The sequence below is a fragment of the Rousettus aegyptiacus genome, unplaced genomic scaffold (assembly GCF_014176215.1).
Source record: "Rousettus aegyptiacus isolate mRouAeg1 unplaced genomic scaffold, mRouAeg1.p scaffold_m13_p_16, whole genome shotgun sequence".
Taxonomy (NCBI): Eukaryota; Metazoa; Chordata; class Mammalia; order Chiroptera; family Pteropodidae; genus Rousettus; species Rousettus aegyptiacus.
Genome location: NW_023416291.1, coordinates 53,210,219 through 53,229,959, shown reverse-complemented (window position 1 = coordinate 53,229,959; position 19,741 = coordinate 53,210,219). Strand labels below are relative to the sequence as shown.

At 66.3% G+C, this 19,741-nt stretch overlaps 1 protein-coding gene and 1 long non-coding RNA gene across 3 annotated transcripts; one reads left to right on the top strand and one right to left on the bottom strand.

Annotated features, from left to right (window-relative positions):
* Nucleotides 1-11: 11 nt before the first annotated feature.
* Nucleotides 12-1,682, bottom strand: LOC118612479. The gene is made up of 2 exons (XR_004954992.1): nt 977-1,682; nt 12-464 (listed from the first exon to the last, which is right to left on the bottom strand). It is a non-coding gene; the product is annotated as an uncharacterized LOC118612479 (long non-coding RNA).
* A 150-nt stretch (nt 1,683-1,832) lies between these two features.
* Nucleotides 1,833-18,683, top strand: NCLN (nicalin). 2 transcript variants are annotated; one of them, XM_036234121.1, is made up of 15 exons: nt 1,833-2,439; nt 7,190-7,380; nt 8,133-8,277; nt 9,751-9,845; nt 11,067-11,147; nt 12,604-12,707; nt 13,682-13,770; nt 13,869-14,008; nt 14,370-14,548; nt 15,337-15,424; nt 15,511-15,549; nt 15,624-15,787; nt 16,723-16,776; nt 16,943-17,021; nt 17,155-18,683. In XM_036234121.1, exons 1-15 carry the CDS (start codon nt 2,256-2,258, stop codon nt 17,215-17,217), a joined length of 1,695 nt encoding a protein of 564 aa, XP_036090014.1. In that variant the 5' UTR covers nt 1,833-2,255; the 3' UTR covers nt 17,218-18,683. The 2 variants fall into 2 exon arrangements, with proteins under 2 accessions (XP_036090014.1, XP_036090015.1); XM_036234122.1 differs by having other exon boundaries at nt 2,138-2,439; nt 15,627-15,787.
* The last annotated feature ends 1,058 nt before the right edge of the window (nt 18,684-19,741 follow it).

The window sequence follows — 19,741 nt, the reverse complement described above, 5'->3', positions numbered from 1 at the left end:
AAAGACTTATATACATATCACTCTGTGCCTGGTGGTGTTGCAACCACCTTTGTATTAACTCATTTAATCCTTACAAAACCTCTCCATTGACTCCATTTCACAGATGGAGAAACTGAGGCCCAGATTGGTTGGGTAACTGACTCAAAGTTAGGTAAGTTACACACACTGAGAAGCGGCAGAGCTGGGATTCAGACACAGGCAGTTGGCTTTTTGCTCCCTGCTTGTCACTGCCTCTTGGATGAATGAACGAATACTGGTTCCTTTCCTCCTCGGAAAACTCAGAACGAATGTTGCATTTCATTCTTCGGGCTGCCCATGGTTTCATTTCCACAGAGCAGGATCAGTTGAACCTCTCCATTTTACAGACAGAAAAAGCAAGGCTCAGGAGAGGAGGTGCTATGGGCAGCTCTAGGGTCCCAGTCTCATCTTCTGAGTCAAGTTCTGGTCCCTGTCTTGGACTGTCTCTAGAAGAGAGAGAAAGAGAGAGAGAGAGAGAGAGAGAGAGAGAGAGAGATGCACGTGTGTATCTTGCATGTTCGTAGCCTGGCCTGGGAGAGTGGGGGGTGGATGGTGATGAGCACAAGGCCCAGAATCAGTTCTCGTTTCTTTCCCTGCCCTGCTAGGGCACGCCTGACTCCTCGGGCATAGAACCTACATGGAGAGGCCTGGGGAATGGCCAGAAGCAGGGCACGTAGTTGGGGGGGGGCGGGCTTTCCTCAGTTTGTTCATTCACTCACTTACTCTTCCATTCACTCAACCACTGTACGTCAGGCTCTATTCTGGGCACTGAGGTTCCAGCTACAAACAACCTGGTTTCTGCCCTCATAAAAGTCCCACTCTGGTGGGGGTGACAATCACCATGGTAAGAAATGCCCGACATCATCTCGGTAAGGAGCCAGCCATGCAGAAAGGTGGAGCAGAGCGATGCTCCGTGAGACTACACAGGTGGGCGTGTTCTCATAACGTCAGCGCTTACTGAGTGCTTCCTGTGTGTCTTCCTCTTTCTGAGTCAGTTCATGTGGATCAACTGGTCGAATTCTTACACAACCCTGGGTGGAGAGGAGAGCGTTTGATTATTTACCATATTTGACAGCCCAGGAAACTGAGGCTCAGGGAGGTGAAGTGCCTAGCCCAAGGTCACAGAACTGGGGAGACGAGGGGCCGGGACTTGAACCCAATGCTGTTAACCAGAAGGAACGCCACCACACTGGAGCCTGGCATGTCAACTCGCTGGAGGCCCCAGCCTCTGTGTTCTGCGCCCTGTAGCCTCAGTGTTGCCATCCGTCAGAGGGGGTGTGAGTTACTCCTTAAGATCCCTGGTCCTGAGACAGGGGCTTATTAGGGTGGCCAGATTAGAAAATACAACTTCGGGATACCCAGTTGAATGTGAATTTCGGATGAACAACAAATAATCTTTTACTGAGCATGCCTTCAAAAAGAATCAGCAGAACCATGTCACCAACCCCTCCACGAACTCCAGGCTCCAGACTCCAAATCCCACAATCCACTGCGTCACCCCTTTAGGAACCGTCTATCATGATTTATTCTTTCATTCATTCATCCAAAAATTGTACAACCCACCCACTCAGCGCCAGGCCTTACGTTAGGTCCTGGGGATACATCAATACACAAAGCAGACTAAAGTCTTCGCCCTCATGGCGCTTAACATCTACGTTCCTTTGGCGTTTTAAGTGATTTTTCTCAGCCTTCTGCCAGGAAGACTACAGCTCCCACAATCCCATGTGCTTGTTCAATGGGACTACAACTCCCAGGAGACCTAGCGTACTAAGCGAGTCTCCTCGCATCTTCCATTGACTTTCCTTGGTCGCAGAGGTCACGTCCTGTCCTCGCAGGCGCCTCCCCCCTCCTTCCACGACAAAGACAGGGTTTAAATAAGTTCCACTGCAAATAGTTCTGTTTTAAGTCGCCGTGTTTTCTGACTTAGAGTTTATGTGAAACTCGAGCAGTTCTAACCAAGCAGCCCGCCGCGGCTTCCGCGGGGGAGTGAATAAGCGGGTTTACAACTCCCAGGTGGCTCCGCGCGCCGTGAGAACTACGCGTCCCAGGAGGCAGCGCGGCGGGCGGGGGGCGGTCCGCAGCAGTGCCCGCAGGACCCCGCAGCGGATGTGGGGTGCCCGGCGCAGCGCCCGGAGGACCCCACCGGCTACCCATGCTGAGGTGAGTCCGCGGGAACCGCCGCCGCCACCGCCTTCCCGTCCTTGCTGCCGCCCCGTGCGGCTCTGCCGTCGGCCAGGATGCTGGAGGAAGCAGGCGAGGTGCTGGAGAACATGCTGAAGGCGTCGTGCCTGCCGCTCGGCTTCATCGTCTTCCTGCCCGCCGTGCTGCTGCTCGTGGCGCCGCCGCTGCCCGCCGCCGACGCGGCGCACGAGTTCACCGTCTACCGCATGCAGCAGTACGACCTGCAGGGGCAGCCCTACGGTGCGTGCGTCCCGGCCTCCCCACGGGCCTCCCGCGGGTCCCTGCCCCCACCCCCAGCCTCCCCACCCCGGGCCCCCGTCCCGGCCGGCCTCCCCCGGGCTCAGCCACCCCGCACCGAGATGCCCCCTTCCTCAGCCTGGTCTCTGGGCCCTGGGTCCTAGGACCCGCCCCTCCGGCCTGTCCTGCTGGAGTCCAGGCACCAGACCTTCTCTCGGGACTCAGGCAAGTCAGAACCGGCACCCCCGCTAGGCCCCCAGCTCTCCGCCCATTCCCAGAATCCCGGCTCCCTCCCTTCCCTGACAAGGCCTTCTTGCCCCGGAACCCGTAGCTCTGACCCTCAGGCCAAGCTCGCCCCTCATCTAGATCCCTGCTCCGAGTCCCCGTTGGGCCAGAGTCAGGTTGCTCAGGCTCCGAGCCCCGGACACTGCCCAGGTATTGGTCACCACTGGGTCATGCCCCGTGCCCAGAGCTCCAGCTCTGGCTGCTTGATTTGGAGGGGAGCCTCTGTGCTAGGGGTTTGCCAGGCGGAGCTGCCAGCGTGGTACAACCAGCCCTGCCCACCGCTGCCAGGCCTGGCACCGTGGTCTTTGGGCAGCCTCCACATTCTGCCCTCCTCAAAGCTGGCAGACCCGGGCCTGGCCCTGCGTCCTGCCGTCTGTCCCCAGGTGGACAGTTCTCTCCCTGGTCCCAGTTCGCGAGCCAGAGCCCTCAGGACTCCTCGCCAGCCTTCCACTGCCCCCCCCCCCCCGGTTCGGTCCCTGTGCCTTTAGGTTCCCGAGGGTCCCTTGGACCTCAGGTCTCAGCCCCACCTTTGGTGCGCACCCCGCTCAGTGCACCTTTCTCACCCCCAGCTTCCTGGAACCCCACTTGCTCCCTCCCTCTCCCCAGGATTTCTGGGTTGTCTCTGACCCCCAAGCTTGGACCTTCTGCAGCTTCTTGCCCCCCACCTCCGCTTCCTCACCTGCCTGGGGTTGTTCTGACGCCAGTGCCCAAGACACCCTAAATCCCCCTGTCTCCTCCCAACTATGTAGTGTATCTGGTGTTCCAGAACCTTCTGGCTTCTCTTCCAGCCTGATGCCTTAGGTCCCCTCGAGCCTGACTTCTTCATAAAGGAGCCCCACGCAGCTCTTCTGGCCCCCTCGTCTCTGCAGGGTGCCCTCAGTTCTTACGGACCGGCCTCTCGTTGGAGCAGCTTAGTCCCAGCCTGAGCTCCCTTGACCCCCAGCCCCTGCCAGGCCCTGGGATCGCGCCAGTCTCCGGAGACGTGGCCAGGTGTCTCCTCAGATCCTGCCTCACGGCAGGGTTACGTCGTTTCTGTTCAGAGCAGTGGTTGTCAACCCAGGGGTCACTGGGCTACGTGTGGGCACGTTTCTGTGCGTTGTTTGGCATTCTCTGGGAGAAGGGTCTTTATCATCGTTGGCTAGTGGGACTTTCTCTGACCGCGAACAGGTTCTGTATTTCTGCTGTCTGATACGAGAGCTGCCAGCCACAGGTGGACACTGGGCACTGGAGGAGGAAGAGAATTTTTGGTGTTATTTAATTTTAATACGCTCGGATTGCCACGTGTGACTGTGGCTGCGTCCTGGCCTAGAGTTTTTGTTGTTTCCCAGAGGGATCCACAAGCTGTAAGGCCCGGATGCTAGGACTCGACAGAACCAGTTTCTCCAGACCCTGGGTCTCGGCTCCTCCTCAGCGCCGTCATCCTGTCCCCACTCTCACTCGGAGCCTCGAAGGGCCACCTGCCCTGCCCCCCCGGCACACGCAGCTTCTCTGCCTGGCCCCTCGGGCGCCCGGACAGCCCTGCGTGTCCCCTGCCCGCTCAGCAGTGCCCTGCTTGCACCCGACGCGGCCTGCTATCTCCCCCCAGACCCGCCCAGGAAATGCCGCTGAGTCCGAGGCGCCGGGTGGCGTGGCCTTCCTGGTTCCCGAGCCGCCTTCCCTTGCGGGTCCTTGGGGCACCCGCGTTCCCTCCGGCCTCCTCCCTCCTTTCCCTCGCCTGCTCTTCCTCCTCTCCGAGCCCTTTGCCCCTGTCCTGGGTCTCCTTATTCTTTTTTCTGACTTGGAGCTCCACCCACGTGCCCTCCTTCCCAGCCTCCCACCATCCTTGTGCCTAGTGAGCAGCCCAGACACCCTCTGCCCCACCTGGGGCATCTCTCGAGGCCGAGAGAGCCTGCTGGGGCGCCCAACCATCTTAGCCAAGTGCACCCCGTGTGCAGGGCCGGGAGGCAGAGGCCCGGCTCACACGCCCACACTGCCGTGCTGGCCACACCAGGCAGCGTCCCTGCGCGGGTGTGGGGCGGGTCCTCACCGCCCGGAGGGGAGAAGCCAGAGGGCGCTGTGGCGGCGGGGCTCCTCCTGCCCGTGGCCCGCCCGGTGCCTTCCACACCCTGTCCCAGAGGCCGGCCGCGGGCTCCCCATCTCTGGTACAGCCTGGCCCTGGCTCTCGTTTCCTAACTTCCTGTTCGCTCCTGTTGAGAAATAGGACTGGGCAGCTGCCCCACAAGGAAAGGCGTGTGCTCTCCGCGCCGCGGTGGCAGGTGGCTGAGGGAGATGCGCCCCTGCCAGGTGGACTCTGGCCCTCCCGAGGAGGCTGCTGCCTCAGCAGTGCTTGCTGTGTGCCCGTGGGTCGCCGCCCCCTCATGCCCATGGCAGCCGGTCCCCTAGGCTCAGCAGAGCCCTGGGACGCGGGGGCGTTAGACCTGCCAGGGCTCCTTCACCTGGGACTGGCCCTTCATCTGTTGTTGTAAATAAAGTTTTATTGGCAGCCAGCCATCCCCCATGGGTGACGTGTCTGACGGCGGAACCGTGGAGTCGGGACGGAGCCGGTGTGGCCGGCTAGGCAAGGCGATCGATCCTCGGCCCTTGATAGAAGGGCTCGCAGCCCCTGCTCAGTCAGGTCTGGTTCCATTGTGGCAGCGAATGACCGTGTCCGGTGCCGGCCCCAGGGCCGAGGGGGGCTGTGCCCGCTTACCGCCTGGTGCTGCTCTGACTCCCTCCTTCCCCCTCTGGCCCCGCTTCCTCCCTCTGGAATGCGGGGTCCTGGTTCCTGCTCCACAGAAGATGCACACAGTAGGCTCCATAGGCTGCCTTCCCTGTCCCTACCCCAAGGTGACATTCCCGACACCCCTAGGAGGCTGAGGGCCTGGGACAGGTGGAGCGTGGGGGACGGGCCTTCCCAGGCCTGCAAGGGCACCCGAAGGTCTTTGCTGCCGGCCCCTGCGGCGGGCTCCCACGGAGGCCTGCTGAAGCAGAGGAACGTCCCCGAGGACCGGGGCGGAGGCGGGGCACCCCGGCCCAGGGCACGCAGCCCGTCTCGACTCCTCGGTTGCAGGCCCCCTGCTCCAGGGACAGGCTCCTCGTCCTGCCTGAGACGCTGACCCTTCTGTGTCCCGCGGTCCCTTCTCCGTTGGCAGCAGACCTTTCTCTCTGCCCACTTTCCCAGAGAGGGTCCCCGGAGCGCAGCGGCCCCGGCCCCCGCCGAGGCTCCGCGGCTGAGCGGAGGCTGCACAGGGCGGCGTGTGGGGCCTCGGACGCGCCCCTCCTGAGCGTCCCCCCCGGGAGGTGCAAGCGCTGGCTCCCTGGGGGGGGCGGATCGCGTCTCTCCTAATTTCGAGCACTCGTTGCCCGGGTCGCAGCTCCCGGGGGCCCCATCCGGCCCCATCGGCCCCCCGCGGTTGGGGTTTGTCTCTTGCTGCGGCCTGGGTCGCCCTGCAGCGTGTGAACGTTCTGGACTCCTTGCTGCTCTGCCACTGGGGTGATTCAGCGTGAGCACTGAGATGTCCAGCAGCGTGCTGGTGGGGGGCAGGGGCGCCTGAGCCCCATCGCCCACCAGCCCCCAGGGGCCCGCCACCGTGTCCCGTGGGACGCCGCAGCGACGGCGGTGCCCCCCCCCCCCGTGGTCCTGCCGTTGGCATCAGCAGCTCCCCCACCGCCTTTCCCCAGCGGGCGCAGGAGCCACCGCCCGAGGGGACCTTGCCGGCCTCAGCAAGGACCTGTGCGCCAGCCTGGTTTCCGCCGGCCACCTCCTGTCAGGTGGCGGGCAGGGTCCTTTCCCCTGGGGGAAGCTGGAGAGTGGCCGGGGCTCGGCCTCTGCTTCCCTCGGAGTCTCCAGATCTTTCCTGAGCCCTTAGAAGAGGTGGGAATGGCACTGCAGTGTCGAGCGGCGGTTCCCGCCTGGGGCGACTGTGCCCCCAGAAGACGCCAGGTGGTGTCCGGGGACATCCGTGGTTGTCACGGCAGAGGCTGCTCCTGGCATTGAGGGGCGGGGGACCGGGGGTGCTGCTCAGCCTCCCACAGTGCCCAGGACTGTCCCCCTGAGAGGGACCTGACCCCAGTGTCCACTGTGCTGAGGGGGGGACCCTGGCACGTTGGGAGCTCTCTGTGGGTCCCTGGGGGCTTGGCCTTGGTTCCTTCGTTTTCCTGGCTGGTGTTCATCAGGGGCCAAGCCGGGTTTGCACCCGCAACCGCAGTTGGGGCAGTCGGTATCTGTAAGCATTCTGGTGGCGCTGAGCCCCAGGGAGGTGATATTAGAGCGTGGCGGTGGGGGCCCCCCGCGGGAGGGGCAGGGGAGGACTCCAGGCGAGGGCGGGCGGGCCTGCGGCTGCTCCAGCGGGCAGGGGCCCGGCTTTCCTTCCGGCCCCGGGCTGCGTGCCTGGGCCGCGGGATGCTGGCCGTGGCAGACACGTGTCGGGGCGTGCGGGCGGCCGGGACCGGGGCGCCCCGCCGCGCTCAGGGAGCCCCGCCCTTGCAGGCACGCGGAACGCCGTGCTCAACACGGAGGCGCGCACGGCGGACGCGGACGTGCTGAGCCGCCGCTGCGTGCTCATGCGGCTGCTGGACTTCTCGTACGAGCGCTACCAGCGCGCCCTGCGCCAGTCGGCGGGCGCCGTGGTCGTCATCCTGCCGCGGGCCCTGGCCGCCGGGCCCCAGGACGCCGTGCGGGTGAGCCCCCGCCCCCCGTGTGGCCTTGGGCGGGTCAGTTCACTTCCCTGAGCCCGTGCCCTTTGGGAGGCAGGGTGGCACCTGTTCCCTTTCATTCCTGGTCCCTGTCCCCGGGAGCGACTGCCCCCAGTGAACACTGGGCGATGGCTGAGGACATCTGGCGGTCACGCTGGGGGTGCTCCTGGCATTGAGTGGGTGGGGCCACAGAGGCTGCTCAGTCCCCCCAGAGCCCTGACTGGGGCCCCAGTGTCAGCCGTGCCCAGGGGGTGGGTCTACTTTGAATGAATGGGGTCTGATAGGGTTCCCCAAGATCCCGCAGTGAAGACGCTTTTATAGATGAGAAGGGGGTGGGGGGAGCCCGCTCTTGCCGAATGCTGGCCCGGTGCTGGGCAGTTGCGCCCTCTGTCCATGCGGGTCCCCACCATCAGCCCCACTGCCCACTTACAGCTGAGGTCGGGGTGGCCAGTGGGCGCGGGACTGGCCCCCAGCGACACCAGGCCTTCCCCCGGCTCGGCCAGCTCCCCCGCCTTCCCCCAGCCCACTTCCTCCCTGCCGGGCACCATCCAGGGGCCCCGGGCATCGCCACACCCCACCGGTTCCTCCGTCCTCTCCCTACTCCCCGACCCCCTCCGCCCTGCCCTTTTCAGAGTCCTAGCCTCGCTAGCGGCTTCAGAGGAGGCATGCTTCCGGGCCCTGTCCTGCCCGCTCTCCGGGGATGGCCATGGAGCCACCTCAATGCGTGTCTTCCACAGCAATTCATGGAGATCGAGCCCGAGATGCTGGCCATGGAGACCATCGTCCCCGTGTACTTTGCCGTGGAGGACGAGGCGCTGCTGTCCATCTACGAGCAGACGCAGGCCGCCTCCGCCTCCCGGGGCTCTGCCTCAGCCGCTGAAGGTGGGCTGGGGCCGCAGGGACAGGGCGGGCACCTGGGAGCCTGCCGTGTGGTGGGCGGGGCCACACCGCACTGTTCCCGGGACCCTGGACACGGCAGCGGTACTTAACGGCGCAGGGTACCAGGCCCTGCCCCCTCCTGCTGTGTCACAGGGCTCTGCATTTTACAGCCGCCCAGCCACCCAGCCACCACCGATTCCCATGTGAACAAAAGCTCGGGAACCACTCGTTTGGGGGGAGGCGTTTCCTGCCCCCAGCCTCTGGCTGTTTACGGGACGTGTGGGCACCGGTCGGGCATTGTCAGGAGTGAGGCAGGACAATGGGTCGCAGAGCCGCAGCTGAGAGGCGCCGTTCAGCACTGTTCCCGCCTGTGGAAAAGGGAGAGAAACGGTCAGAGGACGAGGCCAGCTTGGCCCGGCTCCCTGGGGACACTCCGATACCCGTCTAAGCCGCACACAGGAGTGTGGTCCTCCTGCCCCATGGTTAGCTGCAGGGGGCGCTAGGTTGCAGGTTGGCGGACGACCCCTCAGCTGCCTGCCGTGCCGCGGTCCTGTTTACCCGGTGTCCGTGACCGCGTCACGCTGCAGTGCCGTCGGCGGCTGTGGCAGACTGTGGCCTGCAGGCTAGAAAAACGTGTGTCACCCTCGGGTCCCACTCAGTCTTGGCCACAGCTGCCTGCCTTGTGGCAGCGGAAGAGTGAATTTTTGGAAAGACCTAAATTTCCAGTTGGAGCTGAGGAATCTACGTAGTGGAATATTATGCAGTCATTAAAAATGCCATCAGTAGAATTTTGAGCAGCACGGGAAAATGCTTATTTTACATCAGTAAGTAGAAGAAACAGGATATAAGATTACAAATGTTGGTCATGACTATCTTTCTTAGAAGTGATTTGTTTATTTTGGAGTATGTCAAAACTTAGAAGTTACAGAAACATGACAGCTCTTGACGGGCCCCCTTCTCCCGGCTCCCCCCAGTGATACCGTCTCACGTACCCGTGACAATTGCATTTTTAAATGCGTAAAGGGCAGAAGCGGGTTCAAGGCAGGGCGAACTCGCGAGCGGTTTCAGTCCCTGGCCGCGTCTGCAGTGGTCTGTCCACTCACCCCAGCTGGGGTCACTCACTTTTGTGGAGCGACGTGGTCTTGGCCTCTGGGCCTGCGGATGGTGGGCCATCCGACGGCAGGACGCTTGTTTCTGGGTCACCTCTGGGGCGGCCGCCGCGTGGATGCTGAGCCGGTCCTGGGAGGCCGGGCCGGAGGCCAGGCACGTGCCTCGGGCTCTGCAGCGAGGCGCCTCGCACACGGTCCCCTGCCCCCACGGGGCCGGGGCGCCTTCACCCAGGCTCTTTCCTGGGTCTGTGTTCTCGCCCATGCAGTCAGTTCTGCACACGGGTTGCGGAGGCTGAACCCCTGGGGTGAGGGGTGCTGGGGGGACGAGGTGCCGGCCCAGGCTGACCCTCCCTGCCCTCGTCCCCAGTGCTTCTGCACACAGCCACTGCCAATGGCTTCCAGATGGTCACCAGCGGGGTCCAGAGCAAAGCCGTGAGTGACTGGCTCATCACCAGTGTGGAGGTGAGTGCCAGCCCTGCCTGCCCTGCCAGGACCCCGGAGGGGGGTGCTGAGCCCGCGCTGTCATCGTCAGGGGTTCGCAGCCGGCGGCGCGAGGCTGCTCGTCCCCTGCCCCACCACGTGTTAGCTTGCGGGCTCAGGTCGGAGTCGGGTGCAGCCACACTTAGCCAGCCTTCCCCGCACCAGGACTGAGCGAGGCAGCCTCCGGGCAGTGTGCACCCACGGCGCATGGGGAGCCCCCGCGGTGTGGAGAGGGCGGTGCAGGGCTGGACGCCCGCCCGCCCTCGCAGCTCCTGCCGCACCCTCAGGGCCGCCCAGGGACGCCCGGGCCGAGGCCTGCAACCGAGCGAAGGGCCAGTGAGGAACAGACCAGGGGTCTGGGCAAGCGGGCCACCCTGCCGCGACCTGGGCGGGGGGCGCAGGCCGAGTCAGGACCAGGGCAAGGGGAAGCTACTGTGACCCCTGAGCACGCGATGCAGTGACCAGAGGGACACGTTTCTCAGAGCTGCATGAGGGAGTGCAGGAATTCAGGCAGAGAACCCCCACCCTCCCCGGCCAGGTCCCTGTCAGACTCCTGGGGGTCGGGGTCGGCTGCCATTGGTCCAGTTCCCTGGGGTCACAGCAGACGGAGCCACTGAGGGTCTTTGAGGCCCTTCACCGTTTGGAGTCTGTTGCAGCCTGCCGGCCCCCTGCCTTGGCCTTTGGCTCTGGAAGTGTTTGCTGCCACGAGCCTTCCGCCATCCTGTGCTTCTCCTGGGGAGCAGGCAGCAGGGAGGAAGCGGGGGGCTCGGCCCTGCTCCCGCTCTCCCCTGCCAGTGCTGGGACCCAGGCCCATGGGCTCGCGGGCTGCATGCCCGGCCACACCGTCCCTCCCGTCACCGGAGCAGTGTCCTCCGAGACAGCGGCCGGTGGGCTTGGTTCCGGGGCAGAGGCTCGCGGGAGAGAAGCGGCAGGCTCCTGGCGCTGGGCGGTGGCCAGGCGGTGGCCAGCCGACTCAGGCCCTCGGCCACGTCCAGCCCTCGGCCGTATCTGTAGTTTTACTGGTACATGGCCACGCCCATTTGTTCAAATATCGTCCTCAATCGACTGATCTCAGTAGGGACCGGAGCCAGCAAACCTAAAGGAACCCCTCCCACCGCACCCCCGGGCTGAGGGGGGCAGCCTCGCCGTCGCTGGCGGCCAGGACCCCAGCTGGCCGGCACGTCACAGCCTGTCTCTCCGCAGGGGCGGCTGACGGGGCTGGGCGGAGAGGACCTCCCCACCATCGTCATCGTGGCCCACTACGACGCCTTCGGAGTGGCCCCTGTACGTGTGCGCTCATCCGGCGGGGGCGGGGGGCGCCCTTCCCCCCACGCGCTCTGGCCCGGCTCAGCGGCAGCAGCGTCTGCTGGACAGTGGCCGCGCTCAGCAGCACCACCTGCTCCCAAGGCCCTTAGGGCGTTATCTCAGGTCCCCACGAGGACCCTGCAGGGCGGGTGGCATCATGGAGCTGAGACAGGCTCAGCTGGGGTGGGTCTCGTGCCCAGGGTCCCAAGGCAGATAGGTGGCCCCCACGGCCGTGGTCGGTGTGGAGACAGGACGGAGCAAGGCGTGCGGAGGGACAGGCCGGGGGGCGGGCCGGGGGCCCAGGCGCAGCTCCCAGAGTCCTCTCCTGTGGGGTCACCGGGATGCGCTTCGTTCCCCTCAGACGAGACGTGACCCACTGTGAGGAGTGGTCCCCAGGGGCCTCACGAGACCCAGCACCAGGGGTCTCACTGGGGGCCAGTCACGTGGGCACCTCTGCCCCGCTCATCCGAAGCCCCAGACCCCGGGGGACAGTGGGGCTCAGCGCAACCCGCCTGTCCGCAGAGCGTTTAGGGCCAGGGGCTGTCGGGAGTTGGTGGGAGCCCCCGGAGCTGCACGCAGCGGCTGTGGGCGGCCAGCCTAGCCCCCTGGCCCCTGCGGTGGCGGTCTGGCCCCGCCCTCGGGCTGCAGCCCCCACGCGGCAAAGCCAGGGCACACGTCAGAGTCAGGGTGTGCCTCTCACCAGGAGAGATGCTTTGAGAGAGCCATTAATTCCAGAACATTCCACCACCCCGAAAAGAACCCTGTCCCCATTAGCAGTCACCCTCATCGCCCCCTCCCCCATTTTGAACCCACTTCCTGTCTCTGGACGTGGCCGTTCTGGACATGTCACGGACCTGGGCCTTTGCTGCCCAGTTCTCACTGAGCGCCACGTGGCCCTGTCCCCGTGGACGCTGGTGCCACCGGCATGCTCACTGCGTCAGCTATAGACTGTGTGACCTTGGGACAGGGTCCGAGATGATTTCCCTCTCCTAGAACCAGTTGTCACCCCTCGGGGAGTGCTGTGGTCAGTCTTGGATCCCAGCTGTGGGGGTGGGGGCCCTTCGCAGCGCAAAGGCTGGGGTCTGGCTGGAGGGAACCTGCCTGACGCCCACCACGGGGAGGGGGCATGAGGGTCCTGGTGCACGTGCTGGGGCTGGACAGAGGCCAGCTACCTGCTGGGCACGGGGCTGTAGTAGTGAGCCCGGGGACCCAGCAGGGCCTCGAGTTTCCAGGGTCTCGGTCCTGTGCAGGTCGGGGTGCTGTCAGTCTGGGGTCCCGGGCAGAGAGGGCAGTGATCCCGCCGTGCTCTGAGTGGACGGTGGCCGAGGTCGGGGACAGGCAGAGTGGACCACTGCCGCGGTGCCAGGGAGGGGAGGCGCTGTGTGGCTTGGGGGTGACGTGGGGTGACGGCCAGCCCTGTCTCGCCTGCCCGCAGTGGCTGTCGCACGGCGCGGACTCCAACGCGAGCGGCATCTCAGTGCTGCTGGAGCTGGCGCGGCTCTTCTCCAGGCTGTACACGTACAAGCGCACGCACGCCGCGTGAGTGGCAGCGGCGGGGGGCGGGGCCGCGGGGCGGGGCGCGTGAGTGACGGAGGCGGGGGGCGGGGCCGCCGCCCGGCTCATGCCGCGCTGCTGTTTGGCCTTGAGCTGTGCCAGTATCCAGGACCCATCCCCACCCCTTGGAATCCCACCCAGGAGGCCCCTCTGCCCTTAGTGCCCAGAGGGGTGGGGATGCTTTCAGCTGCAAGTAATAGAACCTCTCAAAGAAGAGCTCCTTAAACTAGGGTCCTGGGCCGGGTCCTTCCCGGGTGGCTCAGCCACACAGCACGCTGCCCGGGCCCGAGGGCGCTTGGCAAGGGTGTCGGTCTCCTAGAGCCCTTGTCACAAAGCTCCGCACCCGGGGTGGCTGAAGCAGCGGACACTTATGCTCCTGGCTCAGGGTCCCCCTGGAGGTTCCGGGGTGCGGTCCTTGCCGCCTCCCCCAGCGCTGGGGGCCTGCCGTCCTCGGAATCCCGCCCTTGTGGCCGCTCCACTCCACTGTCCACCTCCATCCTCACGTGGTCCTCTCTGTCTGTCTCTCGGGAGGATGGCTGTGCCCCTGGCAGGGTGGGTGGGGCCCACCATGCCGGCCGTGGCCTCAGGAAAGCTGCCGAAGCCAGTTGGAGCCAAGTCATCTCCTGGGTTCAGAGCTCAGAGAAGCCTCTAGATCAGTGGGCTTACCCAGGGTTGACCCTGCCCCCAGGGGACACTGGGCCATGTCAGGGGACATCTGTGGGTGTCCTGACTGGGGGGCTTCAGGCATCAAGTCTGGGGATGCTGCCCAACCCCGCACAGGGCCCAGGCGGCCCCACAGAGATGTCCCAGTTCTGTCGTAAGCAGCGGGGGGGGGACAGGGAGTCACTGCCCTAGCAGCTGGTCAGGGTTCTGTCCCCAGGGGACCACATTCTCCTTGCTGGGACTTTGAACACTTCGGCCAAGGCTGATGCCTCTGTCCCCACCCCCTCCCCTCCCAGGTATAATCTCCTGTTCTTTGCCTCTGGAGGGGGCAAGTTTAATTACCAGGGGACCAAGCGCTGGTTGGAAGACAACTTGGACCACACAGGTCAGTGGCCCTCAGCGGCCTGGGACATGGGGTCAGGGACGGCAGGTGGGTGGGGGCCCCAGGTTTCGCCCTCCCCCGTCAGCTCTTGCTGCCCACAGATTCCAGCCTGCTCCAGGACAACGTGGCTTTCGTCCTCTGCTTGGACACCGTGGGCCGGGGCGACAGCCTACACCTGCACGTGTCTAAGCCGCCCAGGGAGGGGACGCTGCAGCACGCCTTCCTGCGGGAGCTGGAGACGGTGGGTGCCCCGGGGGCGAGGGGGCCTTCCGGACAGTGCCAGGCGCGTGCCCGCTTCACAGACGGCCCCCCGAGGCCCTGGGGGGCGACAGCGCATCCCGGGGGCGCGGGCCAGGCCGGGGCGTCTGCCCCACTGCCCCTCGTCAGCGAGTGGTCGTCGTCACTTGGGAACCAGACCAGGTGCTCTGCACACCTGGGGCCTTGAGGAGACCTCGGTCGGGTTTCTGGGGGCCAGGGGTTTCGCTCCTTTTTTCAGACATGGGTGGTGCGGGGAGGAGCTCGGGTCCCTCCGCAGGCCGGTGGGGCGCGGCCGGCCCGGGGCGCTGGGCCCTGGGCGACCCCACGACCACCCCGCCCTGCAGGTGGCCGCGCACCAGTTCCCGGAGCTGCGCTTCTCCATGGTGCACAAGAAGGTCAACCTGGCGGAGGACATGCTGGCCTGGGAGCACGAGCGCTTCGCCATCCGCCGGCTGCCGGCCTTCACCCTGTCCCACCTGGAGAGCCACCGCGCCGGCCAGCGCAGCAGCATCATGGACGTGCGGTGAGCGCAGCCCCGCGGCCCCCGCCAGCCCCGCGCACAAGGCACGTCCTGAGTCATCTCTCCCAGGGCGGGGGCACCGGGGGCCGCGACCCCGCCACGCGGGTGGTGGGCGGGGGCCGGCGCGGGCCTGGCAGCGGACCGCGGGTCACCTGGGCTGCTCAGCAGCGGTGCTGGGGACGCTGGCGCCTCAGCCAGTGGCCTGGCGTCCCCCGGGCCCCGTGCATGCCCCGAGCACCTGAGCTCCCCCTGCGGCTCCGTCCCCTTGCCCGGCCCCCCGGGCCCCCGCCCTGCTCTCCCCACCCCCCACTGTCTCCGTGGTGCCAGCGCCTCTGGCTAACGCTGTTTTGGGAGCTCACGGCCCATTCGTCTGTCCTGCTGGGGTGGCAGCCCTCATGGTGGCCTCGGCTGCCGAACCCTGAGCCTGGGCTCGTCTGCTGTGCCCTCTTTGGCCAGCCCTGGGTGACGGGGTACACACTTCACCTCGCTGTTGGGTGTTACAGCAACTCTGCCCTCCGTGGAGGCCGTGCCCCCCAAGCCCTGTCCCAGGGGAGGAAACTGAGGCCCGGGGCGTCCAGGTGGACGCGAGGAGCCGGCCTGCCTGCCGGGCCCTGCGGGTGACCCCCGGGGTGCGGGCCAGCGGGCACCAGCCCTGCCCGAGGCGGCCGCGGCGTTTCCTGCCCGTATCACCGTCAGCCGTGCGATCGCCCTTGTGCTCTGGTGTTTTCTGGCGATTGTAAACGATGCCGATTCCAGGTGGATGTAGGTTTCTCTCACATGTGCCCCCGAAGGTCCCGGGTCGACTCCAAAACCCTGACGCGCAACACGAGGCTCATCGCGGAGGCCCTGACGCGGGTCATCTACAACCTGACCGAGAAGGTGAGGCCCCCGGCCGCTCCCGCCCCGGCCCCGCCGCCCTCCTGCCCGCGGGCCGGGGCTCAGGCCTGCCCTCCCTCTCCCTGCAGGGGACCCCCGCGGACATGCCGGTCTTCACGGAGCAGATGGTAAGCCTGGGCCCGGTGGGCGGGCGCGGGGCGCGGTGGCCGGGGCCGCGTGGCCACAAGCACGTCCCTCGCAGCAGATCCAGCAGGAGCAGCTGGACTCGGTGATGGACTGGCTCACCACGCAGCCACGCGCCGCGCAGCTGGTGCACAAGGACGGCACGCTGCTCAGCACGCTGGAGCACTACCTGGGCCGCTACCTGAAGGAGGTGAAGCAGCACCACATCAAGGCCGACAAGCGGTGAGGCGCGCCCCCCCCCCCCCCCGCCCCGGCCACGCGCGGCTGCGGCTCGCCTCGGGGCCGGCTGCCAGCGTCTTCCGCACACGCACGCGCACGCACACGCACACACACCCCGGGCCACGGGGTCGGCTGCCAGCGTCTTCCGCACACGCACGCACACGCACACGCACGCCGCCCCCCAGGCCAGATCGTGCGGGGTGGGGCGCCCGGCGAGACCTGAGTTCCGGTCACGCATCGCGCTTTGCTCCTGGTTTGCCTCACGCAGTGCTCGGGTGGTCTGCGCCAACAGCCTGTGCCTTGTTCGAGACGCACACGGAGCTGGCAGCCCTGTCCCCCACCCCCCTTCCGGTGCTCCTGTGCCCCAGGTTTCGGGCCACCTTGCCCCTGGGTCCCTGTCCACTTGCGGGGTCCTCCTCCCCACCACTGGCTCCCCGGGTTTTACCTTTTTTCTGCTCAAGGTTGAGCTCCCCACTGGGCTGAGCAGGCGCCCCAGGGCCTTGGTAGGAGGGCTCCGCGGGCGGCTGCAGGCAGGAGACGTCCCCAGACTGCCCGGCGCCCTCGCTGGCCTCCGCCTTCTTCCTAGCTCGCGGCGCCCCCGGGAGACAGAGGACACTGAGGCTCCGAGTGGACCACAGCCTCGGGGCCGGGGTCTCCGGTTCCCACGCCGGGGTCACCCTCCCTCGGTAGAAGTGCTTCCTGGATCAGGAAAATTCCTGGTCGCCACGTTTCATTCTTACAATGCGTTTTAATACCCACAACAACGGGAGGTTTCACTCCACAGTAAAGGACAGTCCTCCCCGCAGAGGGACACTGGCTGCCTCGAGCAGACGCGCCGTGGGGTGCTCCTGGGCTGGTGGGGCCTCTGGCTGCTGTGTGCGGGGCCAGGCGTGGCCGGCCGCCGGGCGGAGCCCACTGAGCATGCGCACTCTCCCCAGGGACCCCGAGTTTGTCTTCTATGACCAGCTGAAGCAGGTGATGAACGCCTACAGGTGAGCTGCACTGGGCCAGGGGCCCGTGTCCCCCTGGGTCACTTCCCGGGGGCCGTGGTCTGCGGGATAGCCAGGGCGCGGCGAGGCCGGCGTCGCCTCCATGCTGGCCGGCCCCGTGGCCCGTGCCCTCCCCAGGCCCCTTACCCCTCACCTTCCCTCCCTCCAGGGTCAAACCAGCCATTTTTGACCTGCTCCTGGCCGTCTGCATCGGCGCCTACCTCGGAATGGCCTACACGGCCGTGCAGGTGAGCGGGCAGGGCCCGGCCGGGCACGTCCTGCCCAGAAGCAGGTGACCGCGCAGGCGGCCCTGGGGTCTTTGGCGGTGGGGTTTGCTCCCGACCTCGTGTGACCTCACTGGCGCCCTCCCGTTGCCCCCAGCACTTCGACCTGCTGTACAGGACGGTGCAGAGGCTGCTGCTGCTGAAGGCCAAGACGCAGTGACGGGGCCCCGCGCGCCCCCGCTGCGGCCGGAGGGGCTCGCCCGCGGCCGCACCCGAATTAGAGCTTTTGTGTGTTGCTCTTGAGGACTTGGGGGATTCTTTCTCTGTTTTGTCCTTCGAACTCCCTCGGAGAAGCGGCTGGTGGCATTCTGGGGCCTGACCACGGACCTGGGGACATGCCGCGGATGCGCCCTGGCCGGGAGGCCGGCCCTGCAGCCGTTGGGGCGCCGAGCGGTGATGGAGCTCTCCCGGCACAGCCTCCCGCCCGCCCCCGCCCGTGGCCGACCACGCGCTGGGCCCGCACTGTCCTCCGCGAGTCCCCACCCCCCGCGGCTCGGATGCTCCCCGGCTTGTCTGAGGGGGGCAGTTCTGGCCTCTGGGTCCCTGGGTGGCAGCTCCTCCCCTGGAAGCCTGTGTTCCCCGCCGAGGCCCGGGCTGAGGGTGCGTCTCCCCTGAACCCCGTCTGGTGCCCTGGACTCAGCAGCCCCACCACTGCGCCTCCCGCTCGGCCCTGTGTCGCCTCGCGGGAGCCTCGCGCTGCGCCCCGGGGACCGCCAGCACTCCCGCCAGGCTGTCTCCCCTCTCGGGGCCCATCACGGGGGTCAGGGGGAGCAGAGGCCGCCCGACTCTGCTGACTCGCTGCCTCGCGGCTCCTGGGCTGTTTCCCCGTCTGTGATGGGAGGGCGTGTCCTGGGGGAGCAACGTCCAGTTGGGGGTCAAGGGAAAGCGTTTCCTGGCGACACGGCTGGGGGACCCCGAGGGCAGGTGTGCGTTCAGTGGCAGCTTGGACCAAGCCCTCACCCCACAAACCAGGCACCTTGCGGGCCACGAGCTTGGGGACAGAGAGGAGGCCGCCAGCACCTGGGGACCTCAGGGAGGCCTGGGTGTGCCAATTCACGAGCAATACAACCAGTTAAGTGCTAAGGGAGCATCTCCCCCCCGGGGGTCTGAGCAGCCCCAGGGGCCTGGGGCCTGGCCCACCCACCGCCGCCCAGCCTGCTGCTGTCCCCTCCCCGGAGCCAGCCAGCTGGAGGGACAGGGCTCCTCTGGGGGCCGAGTCCCCGCCCCCACCCTTTGCCAAACCTGTGTCTCTCCTGGACAGGGCCGGCTCTCCTGTCCTCCAGCCTCTCAGGCCGCAGCTGGCGGCCAGGCCCAGGGGGCACTGGGGGCGGCGTGAAGGCCGCAGGTTCTTTTCCGCCTCCTGCCCCCTTCGCTCTGCTGGTGGCCCAATGCCCCTAGGGACTTTACCAAGTGCCCAGCCACTCCCGGGGGTTCGCGCCGCAGGGCTGGAGAGGCCTGGGTGAGCTCGCCCCCAAGCATGGCGGTGGAGGGGGCAGCATCTGGGGTTGCTGAGCAAGCCCCCCCCCCCACCCGCCGCCCCAAGGCCACTTCGCAGGATGGTTCGGAGATCCGGCCGGGTGTAGGACACAGGTGGACAACCAGAAAATAAAGCCATATTGAACAGTCGCCCTCCGTGTCCTGCCCGGGCTCCTGGGGGCGTGGGCGGGGCTGGCCACGCTCCTGTGTCTGCCTCTACCAGCTGTGCGTTGCCCCAGGCGGGCCGGTCGTCAGGTCGGTCGTCGGGTCGGGGGTCATCCCACCCCAGTACAACCCCGTCTCAACTAACCACGTCTGCGAAGACGCCCTTTCCAGGCGGTGTTTCATTCTGAGGCTCCCAGGGGACGTGTATTTAAGGGGACACCATTCGACGCTTATGGGGTGGGCAGCAGGCTGTGGGAGGCTCCCCCATGGGCTGGTCCCACCCTCAACCCTCAACCCTCAGCCGGGCTCCTGGGTGGTTAGCAGGGGCGACAGCTGGAGACTCGGCGCAGCTCGGCCCTCGGCGTGGGGCGCCCGGCCCCCGCTCCAGGCCTGGGTGCTCCTGAGCTCCTGCCTGGCCTGCCTGGTCCCAGAGCTTCCGCAAACCCCGACTGTGAGGTGCAGCCGGCAACAGGAACTGCCTTCAGGGCCTCCCCTCCGGGGGACAGCGGAGGCCGCACCAGACGGCGTCTCGGGGGCGTGTGGTACTGGGAGCTGCGGTTTAGATGGGGCCTCAGGCGCGGTCGGTGAGCTGTGGGGCCTTTGGCTTTGGGGGCCGAGGGGGCCCAGGGGGCTGTGGACAGAAGAGGGGCCCCGCTGATGGGTGCTCTCGGGCGCCCTCCGGCAGCTGCCTGGAGGACAGGGCGGGAGTGGGGAGGAGGGCGGCACCAGGTGGAGCGGACCGAGGTGAGCCGGGCTCCCAGGGCACCGAGGGGCAGCCACGAAGGCGATTGGAGCGCCGGCTGAACCCAGAGGCGACTGCTGGGTTTCCTTGGTGGGTCCCCCGTCCTCAGGTCACGGCCCCCCACCTTTGCTCCTCTCCCTTGCCCTCCGCCCACTAAGGCTGGAATGTGGCTTTGGCCTCAGTAAAAATTCCCCAGGGTTTAGAGGAAGGGCCAGCCCACTTCCTCATTAACTAACAGGCCCATACTTCCTTTTCTCCTTTGCTCACAAGTTTCCTTGACCGTAACCAGGAGAGCGAAAGC